The sequence below is a fragment of the Delphinus delphis genome, chromosome 6 (genome assembly GCF_949987515.2).
Source record: "Delphinus delphis chromosome 6, mDelDel1.2, whole genome shotgun sequence".
NCBI classification, from domain to species: domain Eukaryota; kingdom Metazoa; phylum Chordata; class Mammalia; order Artiodactyla; family Delphinidae; genus Delphinus; species Delphinus delphis.
Genome location: NC_082688.1, coordinates 34907028 through 34929572, shown reverse-complemented (window position 1 = coordinate 34929572; position 22545 = coordinate 34907028). Strand labels below are relative to the sequence as shown.

General features: G+C 42.0%; 1 protein-coding gene across 2 annotated transcripts; it reads right to left on the bottom strand.

Annotated features, from left to right (window-relative positions):
- Positions 1 to 1779: 1779 nt before the first annotated feature.
- On the bottom strand, positions 1780 to 21744 carry SLC25A51 (solute carrier family 25 member 51). Of its 2 annotated transcripts, XM_060014494.1 has the most exons (4): positions 21256 to 21553; positions 17075 to 17197; positions 16923 to 16980; positions 1780 to 7448 (listed from the first exon to the last, which is right to left on the bottom strand). In XM_060014494.1, exons 1-4 carry the CDS (start codon positions 21257 to 21259, stop codon positions 6518 to 6520), a joined length of 1116 nt encoding a protein of 371 aa, XP_059870477.1. In that variant the 5' UTR covers positions 21260 to 21553; the 3' UTR covers positions 1780 to 6517. The 2 variants fall into 2 exon arrangements, with proteins under 2 accessions (XP_059870477.1, XP_059870476.1); XM_060014493.1 differs by lacking the exons at positions 16923 to 16980; positions 21256 to 21553 and adding an exon at positions 21581 to 21744 and having other exon boundaries at positions 1781 to 7448.
- Between the last annotated feature and the right edge of the window lie 801 nt (positions 21745 to 22545).

Sequence of the window (22545 nt, the reverse complement as noted above, 5' to 3'; positions counted from 1 at the left end):
AACACCATGCTTTTCTGTTCCTGGACCACAAGTGGCAGCAGTTTTGAAGGGCTCCAAACAGCAACAGCAAAGCTTTAAATCTCCTTGGACTTTGCCTTAGCTTTCTCAAGGCTTATCGCACCCATTATATCTCCAAGTTTAGGCCCTCACCTCCTAACTGCTTTTCACTTGTTACCTTCATATTTTACACACAAATTACAAATGAAAAGTACCTGGATCCCTTACATACCCACTTTTCCCTATTACCTGTCTTGAAAACTCTATGGCTCTTTTTCAGTGGGGAGTGAGAAGTGGGGAGCCCAAGAAAACCTCGAAATTTGTTTAATCACTCTTTTTCAGCAAAGTATGAGAGGGGCAAGGAAAGTTTGGAGGCTTCCTTTTTACCAACGGGAAAGGAGAAAGCTATATACCATGTGCCTCGTTTTACTATAGGTACGATGACCCTTGAAAGAAATTAGTTTCTTTTCCCTATTATCATCTGAAACAAAAAGGTATATAGCATCTCAATGTAACTAAATGCATTCCCCCTTTTTGGTGTACTCTGTAAGGAGCAAGCCACTGCTGACTAATGACTGGTTCCTGAACTGAATGATGATGGTGAAAGGTAAAGCAACTACTGAGGTGGTCTGCTCTAAACAAAACAAGCCACTGCCTTCATGGCACTTCTACAGTGACAAAGTAGCAATGACACTAATTATTTTAAGGAATACTTTCTTCTTGTCCTTCTTGGTCAGCTTCACTCAGCTGAGATCCACAATTCACAAACAGTGCAAGAATAAGAAAAATGGAGCCTGTATATTGGAGTCCTGACTAGTACAGAGACTTGTCTCAGATTGGCTGGATGTTTCTGAGTAAAGGATAGGTGAATGTATAACTGAATCACTTTGCTGTACACCTGAAACTAACACAACATTGTAAATCAACTCTACTCCCATATAAAATAAAAATTTAAAAAAAAGATAGCGAAGTGTTACACATGAAGAAGGAGAGCAAAGAAGAGCCTCATCATTTAGCTCATGTATGTTATGGGCTGAATGCTTGTGTCCCCCACGACCCCAAGCTTGCAGGTTGCAGCCCTGACCCGCAGTGTGATGGTATCTGGAGGTGATTAGGTTTAGATGAGGTCAAGAGGTTCTCTCTCTGCCATGTGAAGACACAGCCAAGAAGAGGTCTCTCACAAGTAACCAAATCTGCCAGCACCTTGATCTTGGACTTCCCAGTGTCTGGAACCGAGAAATGTCTTGTTGTTTAAGCCTAAATATTTAGTCTATGGTATTTCATTATGGCAGCACAAGCAGTGTTAAAATTTGTTTCAGGGGCTTCCCTGGTGGCGCAGTGGTTGGGAGTCCGCCTGCCGATGCAGGGGATATGGGTTCGTGCCCCGGTCCAAGAAGATCCCACATGCCGCGGAGCGGCTGGGCCCGTGAGCCATGGCCGCTGAGCCTGCGCGTCCGGAGCCTGTGCTCCGCAACAGGAGAGGCCGCGGTACCGCAAAAAAAAAAAAAAAAAAAATAGAAAATTTGTTTCTGAAACAACTTCCATGACCCATCAAGGAACTAAAGTCAGACAGGATTTTTTTTTTTTTTTTTTTTTTTTTGCGGTACGCGGGCCACTCACCACTGTGGCCTCTCCTGTTGCGGAGCACAGGCTCCGGACGCGCAGGCTCAGCGGCCATGGCTCACGGGCCCAGCCGCTCCGCAGCATGTGAGATCTTCCCGGACTGGGCACGAACCCATGTCCCCTGCATCGGCAGGCGGACTCCCAACCACTGCGCCACCAGGGAAGCCCCCTTCACTCTTTTGATTCTTAAAGAAACATTTGTCAGACATCTACAAGGTGTCAGGCACTGTGCCAGGAACTTGAACTGTGGAAACTAGAGCAGAGTCCCTCCCTTATGGAGCTGACATTCAAAAGGGCCAAAGGCATCAAATAATGACAATATAATTAAAACAGGTAAATGCTATGAAAACAGCACAGGAATGTGGCAGCACAAGAATATGTAAGAGGGGAACCTGCCTTGGTCCTTAAAGTGAGGGCTGGCTTCCCCGAGGGAGTGACGTTTGAGCTCTGAAGGCCTCAGTAAGAGTTACTGCGTGAACCAGGGGAGAGAGCAGGGTTCAGTGCAGTGGGACTCCACATGGGTAAGGCTGGGAGGCTAGAGAGTACAGAAGTCCCCATGGCAGTGGTTGGGCAGGGCAGTTTTAGCTGGAGATGACAACAAGGGAGACAGGGCCTGGATCATTTCATCTAGAAAAATGATAGGAATATGAAGAATGGATTGAAGGCAGATGAGAATTTTTATAAATCCTATTTTATCCTCAATTTCTACTTCAAAATCACATACTCATCTGGAGAAAAAGTTCCCTACTGGAAACTAGATGCTGAAGGGATTAAGCTGGGACCAGCCTTTGGAGACTGGGAGGCACTGCAGCTACTGCAGACCTCCCTCCGGCCCCTCCCCGTCACACCAAGAGAAATGCTCTCTACTCCCCTCACTCCGCCAATGGGTTACAATGACATTTCATCAGATGATGTGTCAAACCCGTTTCATGAATTCTAGAGTTCAGGATATTCACTCTTATCCTGAATTTCTAAAAAATTTCTAAAACAGGAGTGTTTTAGAAGCATTACATGGCAACTGCTCCCTTACTTGGTGGACCTCATCAGGCAACCTCAACTATCCCTAGAGTCAGGAAGCACCTTATAAATGTAATGTGTAAACCAAGAGTGTAGCTAATATGATTTCAGTCTCCTAACAGAAACAAGCAGTATGAAATCAAAAGCAGATATAAAAAACTCAAAAAGCACAAATGTCCAGATCATTCAGCTTGGGGGTAAGCATGACCTGAAGGTACATAATTACAACAGAAAGTACTGATATACTGAATTCACCAAAACAGTTTATACTCAGTAGGGAAAAGTTTATTTCATTTGAGAACCTTTAAAAAACAAAATGCTTTGTAGTTAACCTATCTAGAAAATTAACTTATCTGGAACTCCTCTTGACCAAACAAAATGGATAATTGAAGAACTGTTCTACCTACAAAGTTATCAGGTGAAGTCACTAATAGTCAAAGTAGTGTGCTGAATGTTTTACCAACAAAAAGACTAATAGACTAATCTACCACAAAAAGGACAGTGCTACTAACCCTAACCCAGCCACAAGAGACCAGAAAAATGGACTTAAAAAAAAATTTATTCCGATCAGAAATACCAAAAGAAACATGTTAACTCTGAAACATTCAACAGATTTCATTTAAACTCATATAGTCACAAAACTCAAAATATCAAACAAAAACAACCACTTTTAATAATGAAACTTTAAAAAAGGAAACGTGTAGACTCCTCCACAATTTAGGAGCCATTTAGGCAAGCAAATATTCACTATTAGGCAAAAAGACAGCATTAAAAACGAAAAACCCTCAGAGTTAAGGAGAATGCCTATTCAAGTCTTTGATACACATTTATAAGCACGTGAGAAAACAGACTATTTTAAAAGAAACCAAGGCTGAGTGCTTACCCTTTCTTTAAATGTGATCTCCCACCTCGCTTCCATCTTGACTGCATGCCCCTCACACGACAGTACTTCATCTACACTGAACAGTGTTGGTCAACATGATCGGCTTACCGTGAAGCCCTCCAGTACCACCCGTTATCCTCTTATTAAGGTTTGTACAGCCCTGTAACTGAGTATCACCACTGTAATCAAGCCAAGGAATTGCAGGTCTCCAAGATGATTATATATGCACAATTCTGTCTCATTGCACAGTTCGTAATATATAGCAGGTGATTATATAACCAACCATAAAGTAAGATGAATATTGACTATTGAGACTAAAGTATCAACTTTGTCTCCAACCACAAATGAAACAAAGACACATACATTTGCCACCATACAGAGGTTGAGTTTACTCTGTAGTACAGTCCTGAGGGCTCATACCCTTACGTATAGAATCCAGAACATATTTCTGGTGGCATCAGAATGAAGTATAGGAGGCAAGACCAGGAGTGCCCTGCGCTCATGAGCTGTCTGTGCCACAGAAAGGCCACTTTTAAAGCTGTGCAGATAAAAGTTATTCACTCATGTTTGCTTTTTCCAAATTATTACCATACTAGTTCACACTGAAGGCAAAAACAATAGTTAGAATCTCTTCCTTACTAATAACACATTTTGACTTCTTTTAAATTTCAGACAAAGCTGTTGGCTACCACAAATTCTGTTGAGTTTTTTGTCAAATTTAAGAAAATATAGGACAACATAAAACCAACCCTGGTAACGTATTTGCAGTTTGGTCTTCAAAAGCTGTAAAAAGTGACAAAGAAATCAAAAAATATAATGAGTTAAAACCATTAAAAAAATATTTGTTTTTAAATGCCACATGTTTGAGACAGCAGAAGAGGAAGCACCCTCCTTCAAATTCTCACTTCACTTGTATTTCACAAAAGTGCTTTAGAATTTAGATTTCTATCACCTACATGGAGTGTAGAGGCAAAAGGAAGCCCCGTGGAACTGAAGGCCAGTGGAGTCTACTCCCAGGGTCAGGGTGTGACCCCAGGCTAACGCACCGGCCACATGCTGAGCACTCAGATATGCCCAGGAGTGCTGGACACACACACACACACACACACACACACACGAGCGAGGGGATCAGACACCAGTGCCTTTGCCACTCATTCCTGAAACAACCCACTTGAAATCCTGACTCTATTCCATAGGCCAAAGGATGCTACTCTCATTTATTTGGTGTCAAATTCTTGTTTTCTCAAATCCTTACACCTGCACCTTGGTTTCTAAAATTAACGGCCATTTCCAGCACAACGCTGTCAGACAGAGCCTTTGTAAAGCTAGTGAGCTTCACTACTTCCTGGCAAACGCGTGACAATGCCTCCGAATGCTTCACAGCTGGAAGGAAGATGTTCCTGTCACTTGACCAGCCACCCTGCATTGAGAGGTAAACATCGTTTTTGGACTATCTGTCCAGAAACTGAGTAAACTACCAATTGAGACCCTGACTTTATTTTGGTCAGCATGTGCACAGAGTAACATGCAATTACCCAGAATGATGAAAGACTGGTAATAAAACCCATGTGCTCTGCTCCGTGTCAGATGCTGGAAGGTAATCTTAACTACATAATACTTACAGATGTGGATTTTTAAAAGATCGATAAACCACTTTTCTAGGATGTCTCGTATGTTTTATTAGTTATTCAATTGGTGTATGAGTCACTTTGCCTTATTTATCTGGGAAAAAGTACTGAGTTTTTTTCCCCTTCCCCAGAACACTTAGAAACCAGAAAAAAAATCTGAGGTCCTATTAATAGACTTCCAAAATAAAATTTTATGGAAGCATATTGTTGTTTTTTTAAAGGGAGTTTCAAGAGAACAGGATACTTGACTATGACAAACTACTACTCAAAGGAAAAACTACCAAAACTCCAAAGCTCTTCACTAAATTGGCAACAACAATTCAAAGAAGCTGAGCTAAACAGAATTGGATCTGTAATGCAATTACAGGTTTCCCCCGCATTCCTGCGGAACTTTTTGTAAGCCGAAATGGCATAGAATGAGGAAGCAATCACCTTTTCTTGTAAAAGCAAAAATCATCTCCGTATTTCTTTTGGTTAGTGAAAACAGGTACTAATGTAGGTCTTTTGTAAAAGCGAAGTGGCATAAAGGAAACTCTGGAGAAGTGGGGGATACCTGTAATATGAACCTTCTTAATGGGATGAAACACCTTTAACAAAATTTAAGCCTCCACGTTTTCTGGCAACGAAATAGTGAAATTAATATAAAAATATTTTGGGAAGCTTTAAGGTCATATTGAGAAATACAGAGAAAACTTTCTACCCTAGAAAGCAAAATGGGAGATGTCATTAGTTGCTTTAGTCTACCACGTCGAAAGAGAAATAATTTGGATAATGACCATCCCAACAGGTGCTTAGTTTCAAAACGAATACAAACAATTTATCATGAAAAACCTACACATAATAAGCTGTTTTTCTTCTCTCTTCTGCTCCTTTTTCCTACCATGTATATGTTTTAAGTTAACAAAAACTACCCTTTGTAACTCCTCCTAAAAGCAGAGAAGAAATGGAGTAATAGAAGTAAGCCTGAGAAATCATGGGACCCTAAGAGCCTTTCCTCTGGCTGGTCATGGCCACTTATGCTTCAATACAGAAGATTTGTGGAAAAAAGTATCATATATCTTGGCTGTTAGTTTCCTTGTCAAAAGCCATCAGATAGACAGCTATTAACCAGGCAATTAGCCTAAAGTTCTCAGATAATGATTAAAAAAAGTACTAACACTGTCCCCCCCAAAATCCCCCCAAAACCTTAAATTTTCCTACTGAAACCTTTTATTCTGAATTTGTTGGTGCTTAAGAAAAACAGCTTTGCCCGTAATTCACTGTGCCCTGGACTTAGGACACCAACTTGTATTTGGCCAATTAGAAACAAGGCCAAACTGCATTCTTCTTAGGTCTATTCAGTTGATTAATGGCACTTAACTGATTTCTTTCATATAATCTTTAACAAGAACTCATAAGTCGCATTAATTATGCCCCAAGAGATGAGGGATCGATGGTAATTCAGATGGGCACCTCTGAAAAGATTTGTCAGTTTCCTGTCCCGTTCTAGCCAGATTTTTTGGAAAACCTTAGGGAAAGACTGAAATTCCCCACCAATCTGAGATTGCATGCGAGTTTTTACAACGTTAACTGGGAAAAACAAGATCCCCAACATGGCACCCAACAGGCCCCCGCAGATAAAATCATTGACCAAATGAGCACCGTGGGTTGTTGCTGTAGGCAGGTACTCCTTGATGGGACCTCGAAGGCTAAAAAAAAGGACATTGCTGAATCCGTTACGGAAAAGAACAGGCACCAAGCCTCGATAATACTCTCTAATTCCATGGCATTTCAGTGCTTTGAAAGCCTGATAAGTGTTTGTAAATTTGTCATGATGCTTGTGGTCTTGAAGCAATGTTTGAACTCTTTCCAATGGAGTGAAAATTGCTTCTGTCGTTCCTGCAAGTACTGCGGCCAGGCTACAGGTTGCAAACTCTGGGGTACTGACATGCTTACGGAGAAGGCAAGATAAATCCTCATACAGACCAAACATAAGTGCCAGTGTAGTCGTCTTCTGCATTAAAGGGGGAAGGATTCCGCGATACAAATTTCGAAACCCATCCCTCCTCAACTGAAGTATTGCATCCCGGGTTTTGATTCCATACAGCTGTTGCCGAAAGAGGACCTTCTGAATGGGAAATGTGATGGCTATATTGTTGAAAGCCGCACAGCAGCCACACAAGTAATGCTTCATTTCACTAACATTTGCAATATGAGGTGCTATATCTTGCTTTGAAGATGTTAGGATTGGTGGCCTCTTTTCATGAGCTTCTGAATCCATCGTGTTGCTTAAGATCTTCTTCGGGAAGGATTTTTTTAACCTACAAATAATAAAATGATAATAGGTAAACCTTTATATACAGTGCTAAACATATGAAAATTTCCCCTAATCCTTCCTCCAATTTCTGGACTCTATTACGTTTTTCCCTTTTAAACTAGATCACTGTTTCTTCAAGTATTTCTGGAGGGCCCTGAGGCCCTTTCAGTAGTCCAGGAGGTCCTCCCCTTTCCAACTACATATCCTTGTGAGGCTGGATTTTCTGCATATACTTCAACTAAAACAATTTATCACAACAGAACAAATGCAGAGGTAGATATGAGACTCCACCAACCTTTTAAGTCAGACATTAAACAGACTTACAAAACTGTAAAACATACTTATTAATTTTTTAGGGGGGAAATAATTATTTTTCATGAAAATGTGTTGATTATATTAACATGTAATGGGTTTATCGTTTTGTTAAAGTGAATTAATAAATATTTTAAAATTTTGTTTTTATTTCTAAGACCATGAATATTAATCCATACAAATAAAGGCTCTTCGGGGTCCACAAAAATTTTTTAAGTGTAAAGCGGTCCTGAGACCCAAAAATTTGAGAACCACTGGACTAGTTCATATGTAATGCCTACACTACATAATGGTACATGCTATTATCCTTCTGAAACAAAGTCCTCTCATGAGAAAAAGAAGAGCAAGACATACACTCAGTCATTCTGTTCACTAACACTTACTTAGTATCTACCGTAAACTAGGCCCTCTGCTAAGTGCTAGAGAGTCAAAGACAAGGAACTTGCAATCTAACAGAAGGCTCTGCCAAGGTCTACAATCACTCCACAGTGTAAGTCCTTCCATGATAAATATATACTATGGGAACACAGGTAAGGGACAGTGAGCACACACTCTGTGAGGTGGAGGCTGGGAGAACAGGCTCAAGGAAGGCCTGCAGGTATATACTAAGCACAATTTTCACGTATTTAATTCTCAAAACAACTCCATAAAGTAAACATTATTTTCCCAGTTTTACAAATGGAAAAACCAATACTCATCTTCATCCAAGGTAGTTAGTAACTGGTGGAGCTGGCATCTTGAAATGAAGTCTGCCTCCAGAGTTCATGTTCCTGCTGTCATACCACAGATGGCAATGACTTTGGGAGGATGCCCTGGGACAAAGAGTGGCCGTACCAGACCATGCTGAAAAAGATTTGAAGCCTAAATACACAGGCTTAGCCCACTTAGTGGAATGAAGGCAAGGTCCTACCCCTAGAATACATCTGCTTTTTAAAATGGCAAGATCAGTCCTTGCCAGTCATCTATAACCTGATTAAAAACAAGCAAAGGACTTAACAGACACTTCTCCAAAGAAGATGTACAAATGGCCAACGGACATATGAAAAGATGCTCAACATCACTTATTATCAGAGAAATGCAAATGAAAACCTCATACCCATTAGGACAGCTACTATTAAAAAAAAAAAAGAAGAAAATAAAAAGTGTTAGAGGGGATGTAAAATGATGCAACCACTATGGAAAAACAGTCTGGCAGTTCTTCAAAAAATTAAAAATAGAACTACCATACGATACCATCACCAATCCCACTTCTGGGTATATATCCAAAAGAATTTACTGTAGGGTCTCCAAGAGATATCTGCACATCCAAGTTCACAGCAGAACTATTCACAAATAGCCAAGAGGTGAAAGCACCCCAAGTGTCCACTGATGAACGAATGGATAAACAAAACATGGTATGTACGTACAACAGAACATTATGTGGCCTTAAAAAGGAAGGAAATCCTGTCACATGCTACAACATGGATGAACCTTGAGGACAAGTGAAATAAGCCAGTCATAAAATGGCAAATAGAGTGTAATTCCACTTATATGAGGTACCTAAAGTAGTCAAATTCATAGAGATGAATAGCGGTTATTATCAGGGGTTGGGGGAGGTGGGAACAGAGTTATTGTTTAATGGGTATAGTTTCAGTTCTGCAAGATGAAAAATTTCCGGAGATCTGTTTTATAACAATGTAAATATACTTAATGTTACTGAACTTACACTTAAAATTGGTTAAGATGGTAAATCTTATGATTTTTAATTTTTTTTTTTAATTTATTAATTTTTTTTTTGGCTGTGCTGGGTCTTCATTGCTGCACACGGACTTCTCCTAGTTGCAGCGAGCGGGGGCTACTCTTTGTTGTGGTTCACGGGCTTCTCATTGCGGTGGTTTCTTTTGTCGCGGAGCACAGGCTCTAGGGCACGCGGGCTTCAGTAGTTGCGGCGCGTGGGATCAGTAGTTGTGCCTCGCGGGCTGTAGGACGCAGTCTCAGTAGTTGTGGTGCACGGGCTTAGTTGCTCCATGGCATGTGGGATCTTCCCAGCCCAGGGCTCGAACCTGTGTCCCCTGCATTGGCAGGTGGACTCCCAACCACTGCACCACCAGGAAAGTCCCTGATTTTTTTTTTTAACCACAGTTTCAATTATAAATAAATAAGAACAAAATAAGTCAGGTAAACCATCTAGCTCTTTGACTTATGACAAAAACAAACAAAAAACAAGTTCCTTTTTTTCCCCCTCCCCATACACACACGCTGCTGTAAACCGCTAAGCATCAGGACAAAAGGTGTTAAAGAGAAATGTCATCATGTGAAGGTAGAGCAGAGTGAGGCACATAATCAGAAAGCATCAGTTCTTGAGGAGCTTATATGTGCAGGAGCCACAGACATGTAACATAAAATATGGAACACACATACGACTCTAATTTTCCTTCTAGAAATATAGCCTAGGGAAATAATTATTAACAAGAGAGGTACATAAAGACTCAATTATAGGACAATTACAACGCTCTTAACAGAAATACAGAGTAAAAATTAAATGCGCAACAGTAAGGGACACACTGCATACATGAAGATGTAGCCACCTGATGGGATGTCATATAGGTACTAAAAATAAAGGAGTATTTATATTTAAGGTTCAGTATATTAATTTTGAATTTTTAATGGTATTAATGAAGTTTCAGATAGCAGTGAGTCCTTTTTATGATCAATAAAGTGTTACAGAAGAAAAAATAAAGGAGAATATTTTTATTGACATGGCACAATCCTGTTTTTATCAATATACATATAGAAAAGCCAAAATAAGTAGTTTACATTTTCTAATTTCATAATAATGCTGTATTTTCCTTTTCTATATTTTTCAAGTTGAATTTGTCTCAATTTACTGTCTTCAAAAGTTGGAGACTGACAAAACTAAGGTCTAATCAGGACAAGGCAAACAGTGACAGAAAGGATGTGACAATGCTCCCAAGTGAACAAGGCAAATTGCTGTACCTCTGAGGCTGCTTCCAGTTACAATGGGCCAAGGCCACCCACCCTGCACTGGGGCAGAAGTCAGCTGAAGAGTACAGTGCACCGGGTCCCACTGCTGTTCTGGGGACACAGTGAGCACTGTACTGTTTTTTGTATTTGCTTCATTCAGACTTACAGTATAACATTATCAAGAAGATTTTCATTTACTTTTGTTGGGAATTTCTTCTTCTTTGCCTGCTTTTACACTGGCCTCCTCAGTATACTAAGAGATTTTAATTCAACCAACTTATTCAACTCCTGTAATGTTCAGAGATTAGAGATAAAAGGACGCTGGCCTCGGGAGATACGACATGCAAACAACTGGACCACAGTGTGGTAAATGCAACCACAGAAATACACAGAAGGTATAAAGGCCCCACAGAGGAAGGGGTCATTAATTAGCTGTCTGGAGGGAAAGACAGGGGGGTCTGTGACCTCTGGGCAGGGCTCTGAAAGGTGAATAGGACTCTGGATGTACCTAAGGGTGGGGCACATTTTAGCCAAAGCAGCACAGGCTAAGGTGTAGGCCCCGTGTCAAAGGAGCAGCAGCATCACATTCCTGAGGAGGGTGTCTGGCTGGAGCTTAATGTGGGTGCGAGATGGATGGGCGGCAGACAATGATGGAAAAGCAGGCTAGGACCTGCATCACCAGAGACCCTCAGGATGATCCCAAGACCCTGATGCTACTATGTACTATTTTTTTCCTTTCTCATGGGAAGCTAATAGAAACAAATTATTTTCCTTAGGCATGTTACACCTAGATCTGTGTGCCCTTTTCCCAGAAGACAGACTATATTAAGAAGAAAATGTAACATCTGTACACTCTAGCCCAATGCTGCTTTGTCTGTAGTTGGAGCTGGCTTGCTATCACATTTCTATTAGAAAAGATAAACATGCCCTCAGTTGAGAAGAATTATGCCTGGAAACCACTGCAGGCCTGAAATCTGCCATAAGGAAGGTAATAAAAGGAGTCAGGAATCTTCTCCCCACTGTCACCTGGTCACACCTGTAGAACTAGACAGGACCAGAGCCCCAACCTTTCACTGTCCACCCCCAACACCAGGGCAGCCACACTACCCCTGGGCACCAAAACTGTGTTCATTTGAATTAACCTCAACTTTGGCAGAGGCTGGAGGAGTGGGACTTGTCTCTAAATGCTGCTTAGCACTATCATGATGGGGAATAAAGGGACAGTAAAAAACTTTCCCCTGACATTCTAAAAATTTGTTCCACTGCAATTTAAATAATCAAAGGAAGGCCCGGCTCAGAGAGAGGCATTATTTCTAACTTTGGCAGGTATTAAAGCAGTTACATTATGAAGTCACCAAAATGCTTCACCAAGAGGCCAGAATCCCTGGAGCTGGGCCGTTCGTAGATCCAATAAAACAACAAATGAATCATTTAAACAGAAATTCACAAAATAAATGTATATTACTTTAGAAAAAGTTACACATTAAATTTACACATTAAAAATACATTTAATAGAGCAGGACTTCCCTGGTGGCGTAGTGATTAAGAATCTGCCTGCCATTCCTTGGTGGCGCGGTGGTTAAGAATCCACCTGCCAATGCAGGAGACACGGGTTTGAGCCCTGGTCCGGGAAGATCCCACATGCTGCGAAGCAACTAAGCATGTGTGCCACAACTACTGAGCCCACGAGCCACAACTACTGAGCCCGTGTGCCTCAACTACTGAAGCCCACGTGCCTAGAGCCCGTGCTCCCAACGAGAAGCCACCACAATGAGAAGCCTGTGCACCACATCGAAGAGTAGCCCCCGCTCGCAGCAATGAGAAAAGCCCTCATGCAGCAACGAAGACCCAATGCAGCCAAAAATAAAATAAAATAAAAAAATTCATATTAAAAAAAAAAAAAAAAGAATCTGCCTGCCAATGCAGGGGACACAGGTTTGAGCCCTGGTCCAGGAAGATCCCACATACCACAGAGCAATTAAGCCCGCGCACCTAGAGCCCATGCTCTGCAACAAGAGAAGCCACCGCAATGAGAAGCCCACAAACCGCAACGAAGAGTAGCCCCCGCTCACTGCAACTAGAGAAAGCCCGTGCGCAGCAGCAAAGACCCAACGCAGCCAAAAATAATTTAAAATAAAGAAAATGAAATAATGCTATTTGCAGCAATGTGGATGACCCTAGAGATGATCATACTAAGTGAAGCAAGTCAGAAAGAGAAAGACAAATACCATTTGATATCACTTATACGTGGAATCTAAAATATGATACAAATGAACTTGAACTTATCTACCAAATAGAAACAGACACAGACATAGAGAATAGACTTATGGTTGTCAAGGGGAAGCGGGTTGGGAGAGGGATGGAGTGGGTGTTTAGGATTAGCAGATGCAAATTATTATATAGAGAATGGATAAACAACAAGGTCCTACTCTATGGCACAGGGAACTATATTCAATATCCTGTGATAAACCATAATGAAAAAGAATGCATATATGTATAACTGAATCACTATGCTGTACAGCAGAAATTAACACAACACTGTAAATCAACCATGCTTCAATAAAATAAACTAAAAAAAGACATTTAAAAAAGATGTATATTTTTTTAAGAGAAAAATAAAATTGTAAATTAATTAAATACACATACATCCTCTCCTCCAGGCTCACTGTCCCAACCCAGGTCCTCTTCACCTCCTGCCTGACTACTGCCAAAGGCTCCTTACTACTAAGTCCGACTCTAGTGACACACTCCATCCCATCCCCACCAACCTAACCATCATTTAAAAAATACAAAAAAAGGGCTTCCCTGGTGGCACAGTGGTCGAGAGTCCACCTGCCGATGCAGGGGACACGGGTTCATGCCCCAGTCTGGGAAGATCCCACATGCTGTGGAACGGCTAGGCCCGTGAGCCATGGCCGCTGAGCCTGCGCGTCCGGAGCCTGTGCTCCACAACGGAAGAGGCCACAACAGTGGGAGGCCCACGTACAGAAAAGAAAAAAAAAAAAAAAAACACACACACACACAAAATGAACACACTACTAAGTGAAAAAGGTGTACAACAATGTGCTTAAAAACAACAGCAGATATCACAATGTTTTGAATGGCTACGTAGTATTCTACTGAATGGATATATTACATGTAATTTACTCTGTCTCCTATTTATGGTCACTGTTTTTGTTTTTTCCTTTTAAACAATGCTGCAATGGGCAACTCTGTACCTATACCTGGTGAACTCTCACAAGTTTATCTGTAGGGTAAATCTTTAGAATGGATGCTGGTTCAAACAGTAATACATTTTTTTTTTAATTTAATTTTTTTATTTGTGGCTGCGTTGGGTCTTCGTTGCTGCATGCGGGCTTTCTCTAGTGTGGCAAGTGGGGGCTACTCTTTGTTGCAGTGTGCGGGCTTCTCACTGCAGTGGCTTTTCTTGTGTGGAGCATGGGCTCTAGGCACGCAGGCTTCACTAGTTGTGGCACGTGGGCTCAGTAGTTGTGCCCCACAGGCTTAGCTGCTCCACGGCATGTGGGAACTTCCCAGACAGGGCTCGAACCCATGTCCCCTGCATTGGCAGGATTCTTAACCACTGCGCCACCAGGGAAGCCCAGGAATACATTTTAATTTGATAGCTACGGCCAATTGCCTCCAGAAAACTTACTGTGATTTATATTTCCATTAAGTGTACGCCAGTCCCAGTTGCCCTACCATTTCCAGCACCAGGTATTAAACAGTAATTTCTGGGGCTTCCCTGGTGGTACAGTGGTTAAGAATCTGCCTGCAAATGCGGGGGAAATGGGTTCGAGCCCTGGTCCAGGAAGATCCCACATGCCATGGAGCAACTAAGCCGTGCGCGCCACAACTACTGAGCCTGCACTCTGGAGCCCGCGAGCCATAACTGCTGAAGCTTGTGCACCTAGAGACCGTGCTCCACAACAAGAGAAGCCACTGCAGTGAGAGGCCCATGCACCACAGCGAAGAGTGGCGCCCGCTCGCCACAACTGTAGAAAGCCCAGGCGAAGCAATGAAGACCCAACACAGACATACATACATACAATACATACATACATACGTACATACATACATACATACAATTCAGCATTTTTTATTGACCATTTGAATTTCTTTTAGTACTGTAAAATTTCACATTATCCATTTTTCTGTAGGTACTTTGTTTTTTTCCTTGTTGATCTGGAAAATTTCTTTGTGCACAAAGAAAATCAATCCTAGTTATATTAATCAAGTTGTGGCATATACTTTCCCTACTTTGTATCATTTTTGTGATGAAGTTCCTAATATGGATATGAATTCTATTGATCTTGGCTTCTAGGTTTTGTGTCCTTCATTATTCCAAAATTATAAACAAGTAATCCATGCTTCCTTCTACAACTTCTATGGTTTCATTTACCATCTGTACTTTAATTTCTCTGGAATTACAGTATAAGGAATGAAGCAAAGATAAGAGATTGCCTAGAAACTGACTGATGAGCCTTCTTTTCCTCACTGGTTAGCATCATCTAAATACTCACAAGCATCTGCATTTATTTCTGCACTCCACTCTGTTCCACAATAGCCTTTTATTTCTTCTCTAGGTACAACTGATTTTAACCTACTGTAGCATCAGAGTAGATTTCATCAACTAGTAGGGCTTTCCCTTTTACTCGTCAGAATCATCAGTTTTCCGGGCTCTTGCACTTTTCCAGATAAACTTTAATGTATTTTTGTCATATTCCTCCCAAAAATCTTGGTATTTTACAGCAGAAGTGACTTTATAAATTTAAAGTACTGTCACTTTTTCAAAATTGAACCTTAAAAAAAAATTGTACCTTACTTTACAAGGATGTGATATCTTCCTGTTTGTTTCTTTTCACAAACCTTAGCATTTAAAATTTTTTTCATATAGACCTTGAAAGGTATTTTACCTTTTCAGTCCCTATTATGAAAGGGTTGTTTACTTCCAATTAATTTTCTAACTGCTTTTTGTCTGCATATGAAAAAGCTACCAATTCCTGTGTATTAAAGTTAGAAGCAGCCCATAGTCCCCTATTTCTCAGTTTTTTGGTGGATTTGCTTGTTTCTACTATATATCACAAATAATTTTGCCTTCTCCTTTACTGTATGCATCTTTCTTATTATTGGATTGGCATATACCTCCTGAACATAATTAAATTATGGTAATAGTAAACATCCTTATACTTTGACATCTGTGACAACTCCACAGGGATTAACTGTGAAGCATGACACTGGCTTTTGGTTTGAGGAGGAAGTTCTTGTCATCTGAGTGTTCATAATCCAAGTCCTAGCAGTTTCAAGTTTACAGAGGGAAACAAGTTATCATGACACAAAAATATTCACTGATCAATTGGCCCATATAAAATTTGTTCCCTCTCAAGTAATATTCCCTGTTTGCCATCTATCCCTGCCCATCTTTAGGATTGTTCTGCAAACTTAAAGTGGAGCATGTCTTCCCAGTACTATCATATAATTTCATCTGACAAATTACACTATAACTCCCAAAACTTCATTCTGCATTCATTCTAAGAATCAGTATATCTGCAATTATAATTGAAGTCCCTGCCCCCTGTTTTTCCCATTAAAAATTGATTCCATTTTTCTAGTACTAATGGTCAACTGATGATAAGGGTCTCTTAGAATTTCCAAACACAGGAGGGATATACATTGATTCCTGTTTTACCACCACCTCCACCCCCACTGCCACAAAGTCAGGAATCTATCTTGAACTTTGGTCAGATGCTTTTAGGAAGCTACTAAGAAGATCATATGGATACTGGAAACAGAGCCAGTGTAACATTTAACAGATACAGTTAATTGCCTGGGTTCAAATTCTGGCTCCACTACAAATCTATTGTGTGACCTTCAGCAAGTTACTCAATGTCTCTGTGGCTTAGTTTCCTCGTTTATAAAATAAGAATGTTACCTACCTCATAGGCCGGCCAATTAACTGAATTAATACATGTGAAGCCCCCAGGAAAGTAGTCTACAGCACAGCAGGTGGCTCAACAAGGATAAACTATTATTATTGTTCTTTTCTGATGTATTTATTTGGTGTATACGTTAGTGTATTTCTCGCCCTTGCAATATGGAGGTGAATCCTACTTGGCCACAGTGAAATATTCCTTTAATGTATCACTAAATACAGTTTGCTAACATTTTATTTTAAAATTTCACATCACTATTCCTAACATACCAAGTTTCCAATTTCAGTACTATCTTCATGTCAAGTTCAGGTGTCAATGTTCCACTGGCTTTGTAAAAGAAATCTGTCATTTTTCCTTCTTTAAGCTGGTGAACAATTTAAATCTTATAATTATCTTTTTCTTGAAAGTTAAAAGAATTCACCTGAAACACCATCTGGGACTGGTGTTTTGGGGGATGGTAGCTTTTTGATAACTTCCTCAATTTCTTCCATTGTTAGGTCTGTTAGGTTCTCTCTTCTGGAGTCAACTTTGATAACTGGATTTCCTTTAAAAAAAAAAAAAAGTCTGGTTTATTTATATAGTCTTATAAAGCACTTGCTGTTTTAAAAAAACACTTCTAATCTTGTGTGCCTATATTCCCTTTTTTCTTGAGCAGGGTAGTCAGTTTACCTAATTCACATTCCTATCATCCCAGCAAAGAACCAGTTCTTTTTTTTTTTTTTTGGGTACATGGGCCTCTCACTGTTGTGGCCTCTCCTGTTGCAGAGCACAGGCTCCGGACACGCAGGCTCAGCAGCCATGGCTCATGGGCCCAGCCGCTCCGCGGCATGTGGGATCCTCCCGGGCCAGGGCACGAACCCGCCGCGTCCCCTGCATCTGCAGGCAGACCCTCAACCACTGCGCCACCAGGGAAGCCCAGAACCAGTTCTTAAATTTACCAATTTTACTATTTTTCAGTTTTTAAATTTGTTTTTCCTCTTTATCATCTCATTTCTCCTGCTTTGTCTGGATTTATTTTCTTCTAATTTATTGAAGGGAAATTTCTTATTTTTATTTATTCTTTGTTTCATAATTTGAGTGTTTAAGGGTATATATTTTGCTTTAAGCAAAACCTTAACTATTACTTTTTAATACATTCCATGGAGCGTTTTGGTCTAATTGGCAGTCACCTTACCATCTGTACCATCTTGTGTTTCTTCACCACAGTGGCTTTGACCTGGAGTGATATGCACCCTTTCCAGAGTCCAAGCCTGTTTAGGCTCCGGACATCGCAGCACATCCTTAATTTATGCTCAGGAGAAGAGCATCTTTCTCGTGGCCCACAGGAAAGATCCTGCAGGGATGGACCCTGATATCTGGCAACTAGCCTCCAGTCTTAAAAGGTTTGATGACAAATACACCTTGAGGTTGACCTTCATCAGTGGCAGAACAAAGCAGCAGCAGGCAGCCAAGTTCACCAAGTCCATTGCTAAGTTTTTTGACCACAGTAGGACACTGGTCATGGACGCATACGAGCCTGAAGTATCCAGGCTCCATAACAGTCTCACCCCAGAAAGAAAAATAAAATAGCCACTTCTGAAAGCAGCCATCTTTCTGCTGGATCATGCTGAAATACAGGGTGAGGGGGAAAGAAACTGAGCTCTTAAAATGAAGAAAGAAAGAAATGTTAAAAATGTCCCTGTTCTGTTCTGAACTTTTAGTCCATCCAGGAAAAATGGTATCTTCCAGCACAGATATGAGAAGCTGTAGCTCTGATATCTAGGTGGGACCTCCCTAACCTGCTGATCCCATTGTTCTGACGTGCTTTTCTAGAAAAGCATTTTTCCTAAAAGCTGTATAGACTTCCTCAACACCTGAAGCACTTCATGTAGTATTAGCATTGTGCCAAGGAGCATTTGAAGACTCAATTTTTAAACTTGTTAACCTGTTGCTGACTAATTGAGCTAACTCCCTTTCAACAGCTGTTTCCCTTAATTCAGATACAACTCCTTAGGTATGATAGCTGTCCTTCACACACAGCTTTTGTGGGTATGCATAAATCTGACTTAGGGAGAATTGAAAAAACAAACCAAAAAAACCCCACAGCTTGTTAATTTGTTTAAAACAGACATTCTGTCTGTTACATTTTGTGCTGTTAACCAGTGAAAGGAATCAATGGCATTTTAAGAAAAATTGTTCTATAAATGCTTGAGAAGTTTGCCAGGGTACAAAGTTTGATAATTATTAATCAGTCTTCTACATTCTTACCTCTTATCATTTTAGCTGCCAGACAGGAGTTTAAACTCTTATCAGTACTATACTTGCCAATCTAAGATTAACCAACATTTAAAAACAATTTAGCATAGAAATACTTTATGTAATGCTTTGCTCTTCTTCAGTTTCAGGACTAAATGTTAAAATCAACAGAAATATCCAGATTTATGTGTTATTATACCATAACACGTTGTGACAATTTATGAATGTAAAAGTTTCATTTTTACATACTAAACACATAACAATATACTTTAAATTATAAAGTCACTACCTACCAGCTGTTTAACAATATATGTTCCTTGATAATACAAACCAAGTTACTTATACACTTGAACAACAAAATTCTGTCCATGTTCACTTTTAATTTTTACTAGAATGGCACTTGCATTACTTTCCAAAATTTTGCAAATTAAAGTTACTTCAACTAGTTTTGTCATGACTCTTTGGGTCTGTTATTAAACAGATAGAAAACTGTGGCTAACAGAAGTTAGCCAGTCATTTATTGACCGCTGTACTGAACTATTCTAAGAAATTTAAAGAACATTAGTGTACATTTAGGGTCTCAGATTTTTAAAAACAGGCCTGGACATAGGAAAAAGGAATGTAATGAAACCTTTCCAGACTTCACAGATTTAAAGCTTTCTCCCTCATTTTGCCCTACACACCAGGATCGTGTGAATAGGTTCTTAATTTGGCAAAAGAACAAAGGCTAGTGTGCACAGTATTCTGTAGCAGTGGACTTTAAAATTTTTCATGTTTATTCTGTGAACACGACTAAATTTCTTTGCTAAACTTTTCCCTATATTTAAATTCTTTAACATGGATAATAATTCTTTGCAATTTATTGCAAAATTTATCTACCATAATATTACATTTGTTTGCTACCTAAAACACTCAACCTATGTCAACATTAGGAAGCAAAGTTAATTAAGCTGACTTTCAAGCAACTCCAAGAGTCAAACTTCTGTGGCATAAGAAAACAGTGTAAAGTCTAAATGCTCACTGTAATTTATAGCCCACGTGGTTAAGACCGAGATGTGATCCATCACAAAGGTCTCTGCGCAAAAACTGAGGAGAAAGCAATTGTATTTCTCAAAGGATGTTAACTCCCACAAGTCAGCAGGTCTGAGTCAGCATTCAGGACAAGATTAAACTGGGTTCTAGTCCTAGATAGGACACTATCTTGCTACTATAAATACAAAGCAAAGTCTACAATTTAAAAATCCATTTCTCTGGGCTTACTTTAATCTACCAAAGGAGAGACCAGACAAGTCCACTCCTCTTAAAGGTAACAGCTTGTGATCTTTCCCCGAGATGCACTCAAGGTGACTCCAGATCCAAAGCGCCAGACCTGTGCTCTGGAACCACTAGCGGACCTGACCGATCCTAGCACCTTTTGATTTTATGGAATCCTTCCGAAACAAGGTCAGAGGAAGCTCAGACTAGCAAGGGCACTACACAGTTATTTAAGGTTTTCTGTTTCACAGCTTGCAGGTAGAGAAACAGAAGGTGGGGACTAAGACCAGACGTGTACAGCTCTAAGGAGCAAAAAAAAAAAAAAAAGGGTAAATATAGCTGAGGCATTGACACGCTCCACCTAGATAAGCTTAACACTAAATAATTGGTACAGAGATTTTCAATTAACAACAATGCCCCCCGCATCTCCAAAAAAAGCACTGTACCACCGAGTTTCCCACAACGCGAAGCAACATGGTGTCGCAGAATAACCATTGTCTGGCTGTGTGGCTGAACTTACCGCTCTCCAGGCGTCCATTTCCCCTGTCTGTAGTGAGGGGGAGGGGAGGGTGGCGGACGGGGTCGACCAGGCCCCTTCCGTCCCGGACATTCAACGGAGCCAGGGGTCCCGGTATCCCAGACCCCGAGGGGGCAGGCGCCCTTCCGCGGTCCCAACGCTGCTCTCCCGGGCTGCAGGCAAAGCCCGGCCCCTCCCCGCCCCGCTCTCGATGCGCGCCGGGAGGCACCTTCCTTCCCGGGGCGCGCCCAAATGAACGCACTGCCTCCTCCGCCGGAAAGGCTCGTTCCGGCAGTCGGACGGCGCTCACGGCCCAGCGAAGCCCGGCAGCGGGCGGCAGAGCTGGGAGGCAAGAGCTGGGCCCTGCGGCTGCAGGTCCCACCCGGGCTGGCGCGCGCGGGAACGGCGGGGTGCACTGCGGGGGGGCGCACTGCGAGCGCGCGCGCGCGCGCGCGGAGGCAGTGGGGTGAGTCCTCAACGGCCGCGCCAGAGGGCCGTGCAGGCGGCCTCCTCAGACCCTCCTTCGTGCTTCCACTCACTCCACGCGCAGGCCGGGGGAGCCCCGTGCTTTCCTCTCGGCCGCTTCCTGTACTCACCCATCGCCGCGGGCGCCAGGCTCCACGCCCGGTAGCGGCCCGCCTGCAGGCTGGCGAGCTCGCGAGCTCGCGAGCCCGCGAGCCACCGAGCCGGCGCAGGCGCAGACCTTGACCGACCCGAGCTCAGGGCGGAGCGTGACGCGCTCTATGCCGCCGAGCCCGGTCACGTGAGGGAGACGCCACCGCGCCGCCTCTCTCTAAACCCGCGGAGGGTCGAGTGACGCCGGCCAACTCCTGGCAGCGGTTCGGCGCGGCAGGGCAGGTGTAGGGTCACCCATCACACCTGTTGTCAGGCTTTCGGGTTCCACTTGCTGGAATGCCGTACCTTTGGTGCCGTACGGTGGCCTTGCCGTGCCACAAACAGCCAACGCGTTCTCTAGTGCGTAGCCTGCGGGAGGACCACTGGGAAGTGATAGTGTGGGTGGCAAGCGCACGTGCGCCTAGGCCTTGAAAGGCCCCGCCTCGCTTCCCTTTGTATCCTTGGTTAGATTTCATCAAACCCTCGGAGTGACCTTGTGTCAGCTACTGATCCTGCAGTTCACAGAGCACCTGTGTGTGCTTTAGAATATACAAATCATTAAAAAACCCTGTTTCTTTTCAGTCTCAGACAACTTGCACGTCTTGGACTTCACTGCACCCGGAGTTAGGAGGCCTAGGTCAAGTCATAGCCCTGACCCTTGCTGGGAGTGACCTCGGACAAGTCACTGTCCCCTGAGCCCCAGATCTCTGACAAGTAACGCCGGCCTTGCATGCATCCTTTGGCCCTTGTAAGAATCACTGAGAATAATGATCTGACTCTAACTTATAAACTGGAAGGCACACAGATGTGAGGTGTTGAAGGAAACGGAAAGGTCAGCCTGGAGAGCAACAGTGAGGCTCCTCAGGAGGCTCATCAAATATGTGAAGTGTATGTGCTTTACTTGGGATTAGTCCAATAAGCAACTCCACTGGAGTGAAATACGGTATGGCTATAGGTGGGTGGCTCTCCCGGCCCACTTCCCCTGAGAGCACTTTGTAGATATTGACTCCAAAATTTTGTCTCATCTGCTTGAGCTGGCCTGATTAACTGCTTCTTGGGGTGTGAGACATCATGCTACCTAATTTCAGCAAATGTTCTGCTGAGGTACCTACTGTGTGCCATTGTGTTCTCTTCGGGGAACTTAGAGTCCAACGAAGGATATAAAAACAAAAACTCTGGAAATTCAGATGCATGAGGGGCCTTTCCCCTTAAGAGGGAACTAGGGATGGCTTCATAGGGGAGGAGGTGTTTGAACTGTGCCTTGGAAGATG

Coding starts and splice junctions, on each gene's coding strand:
- SLC25A51 (XM_060014494.1), bottom strand. Junction 16,981..17,074: donor AGTCCCAGATGGTGTTTCAG/GTGAATTCTTTT, acceptor TCTTTTACAAAG/CCAGTGGAACATTGACACCT. Junction 7,449..16,922: donor GTACTGAAATTGGAAACTTG/GTATGTTAGGAA, acceptor TATTATTTGTAG/GTTAAAAAAATCCTTCCCGA.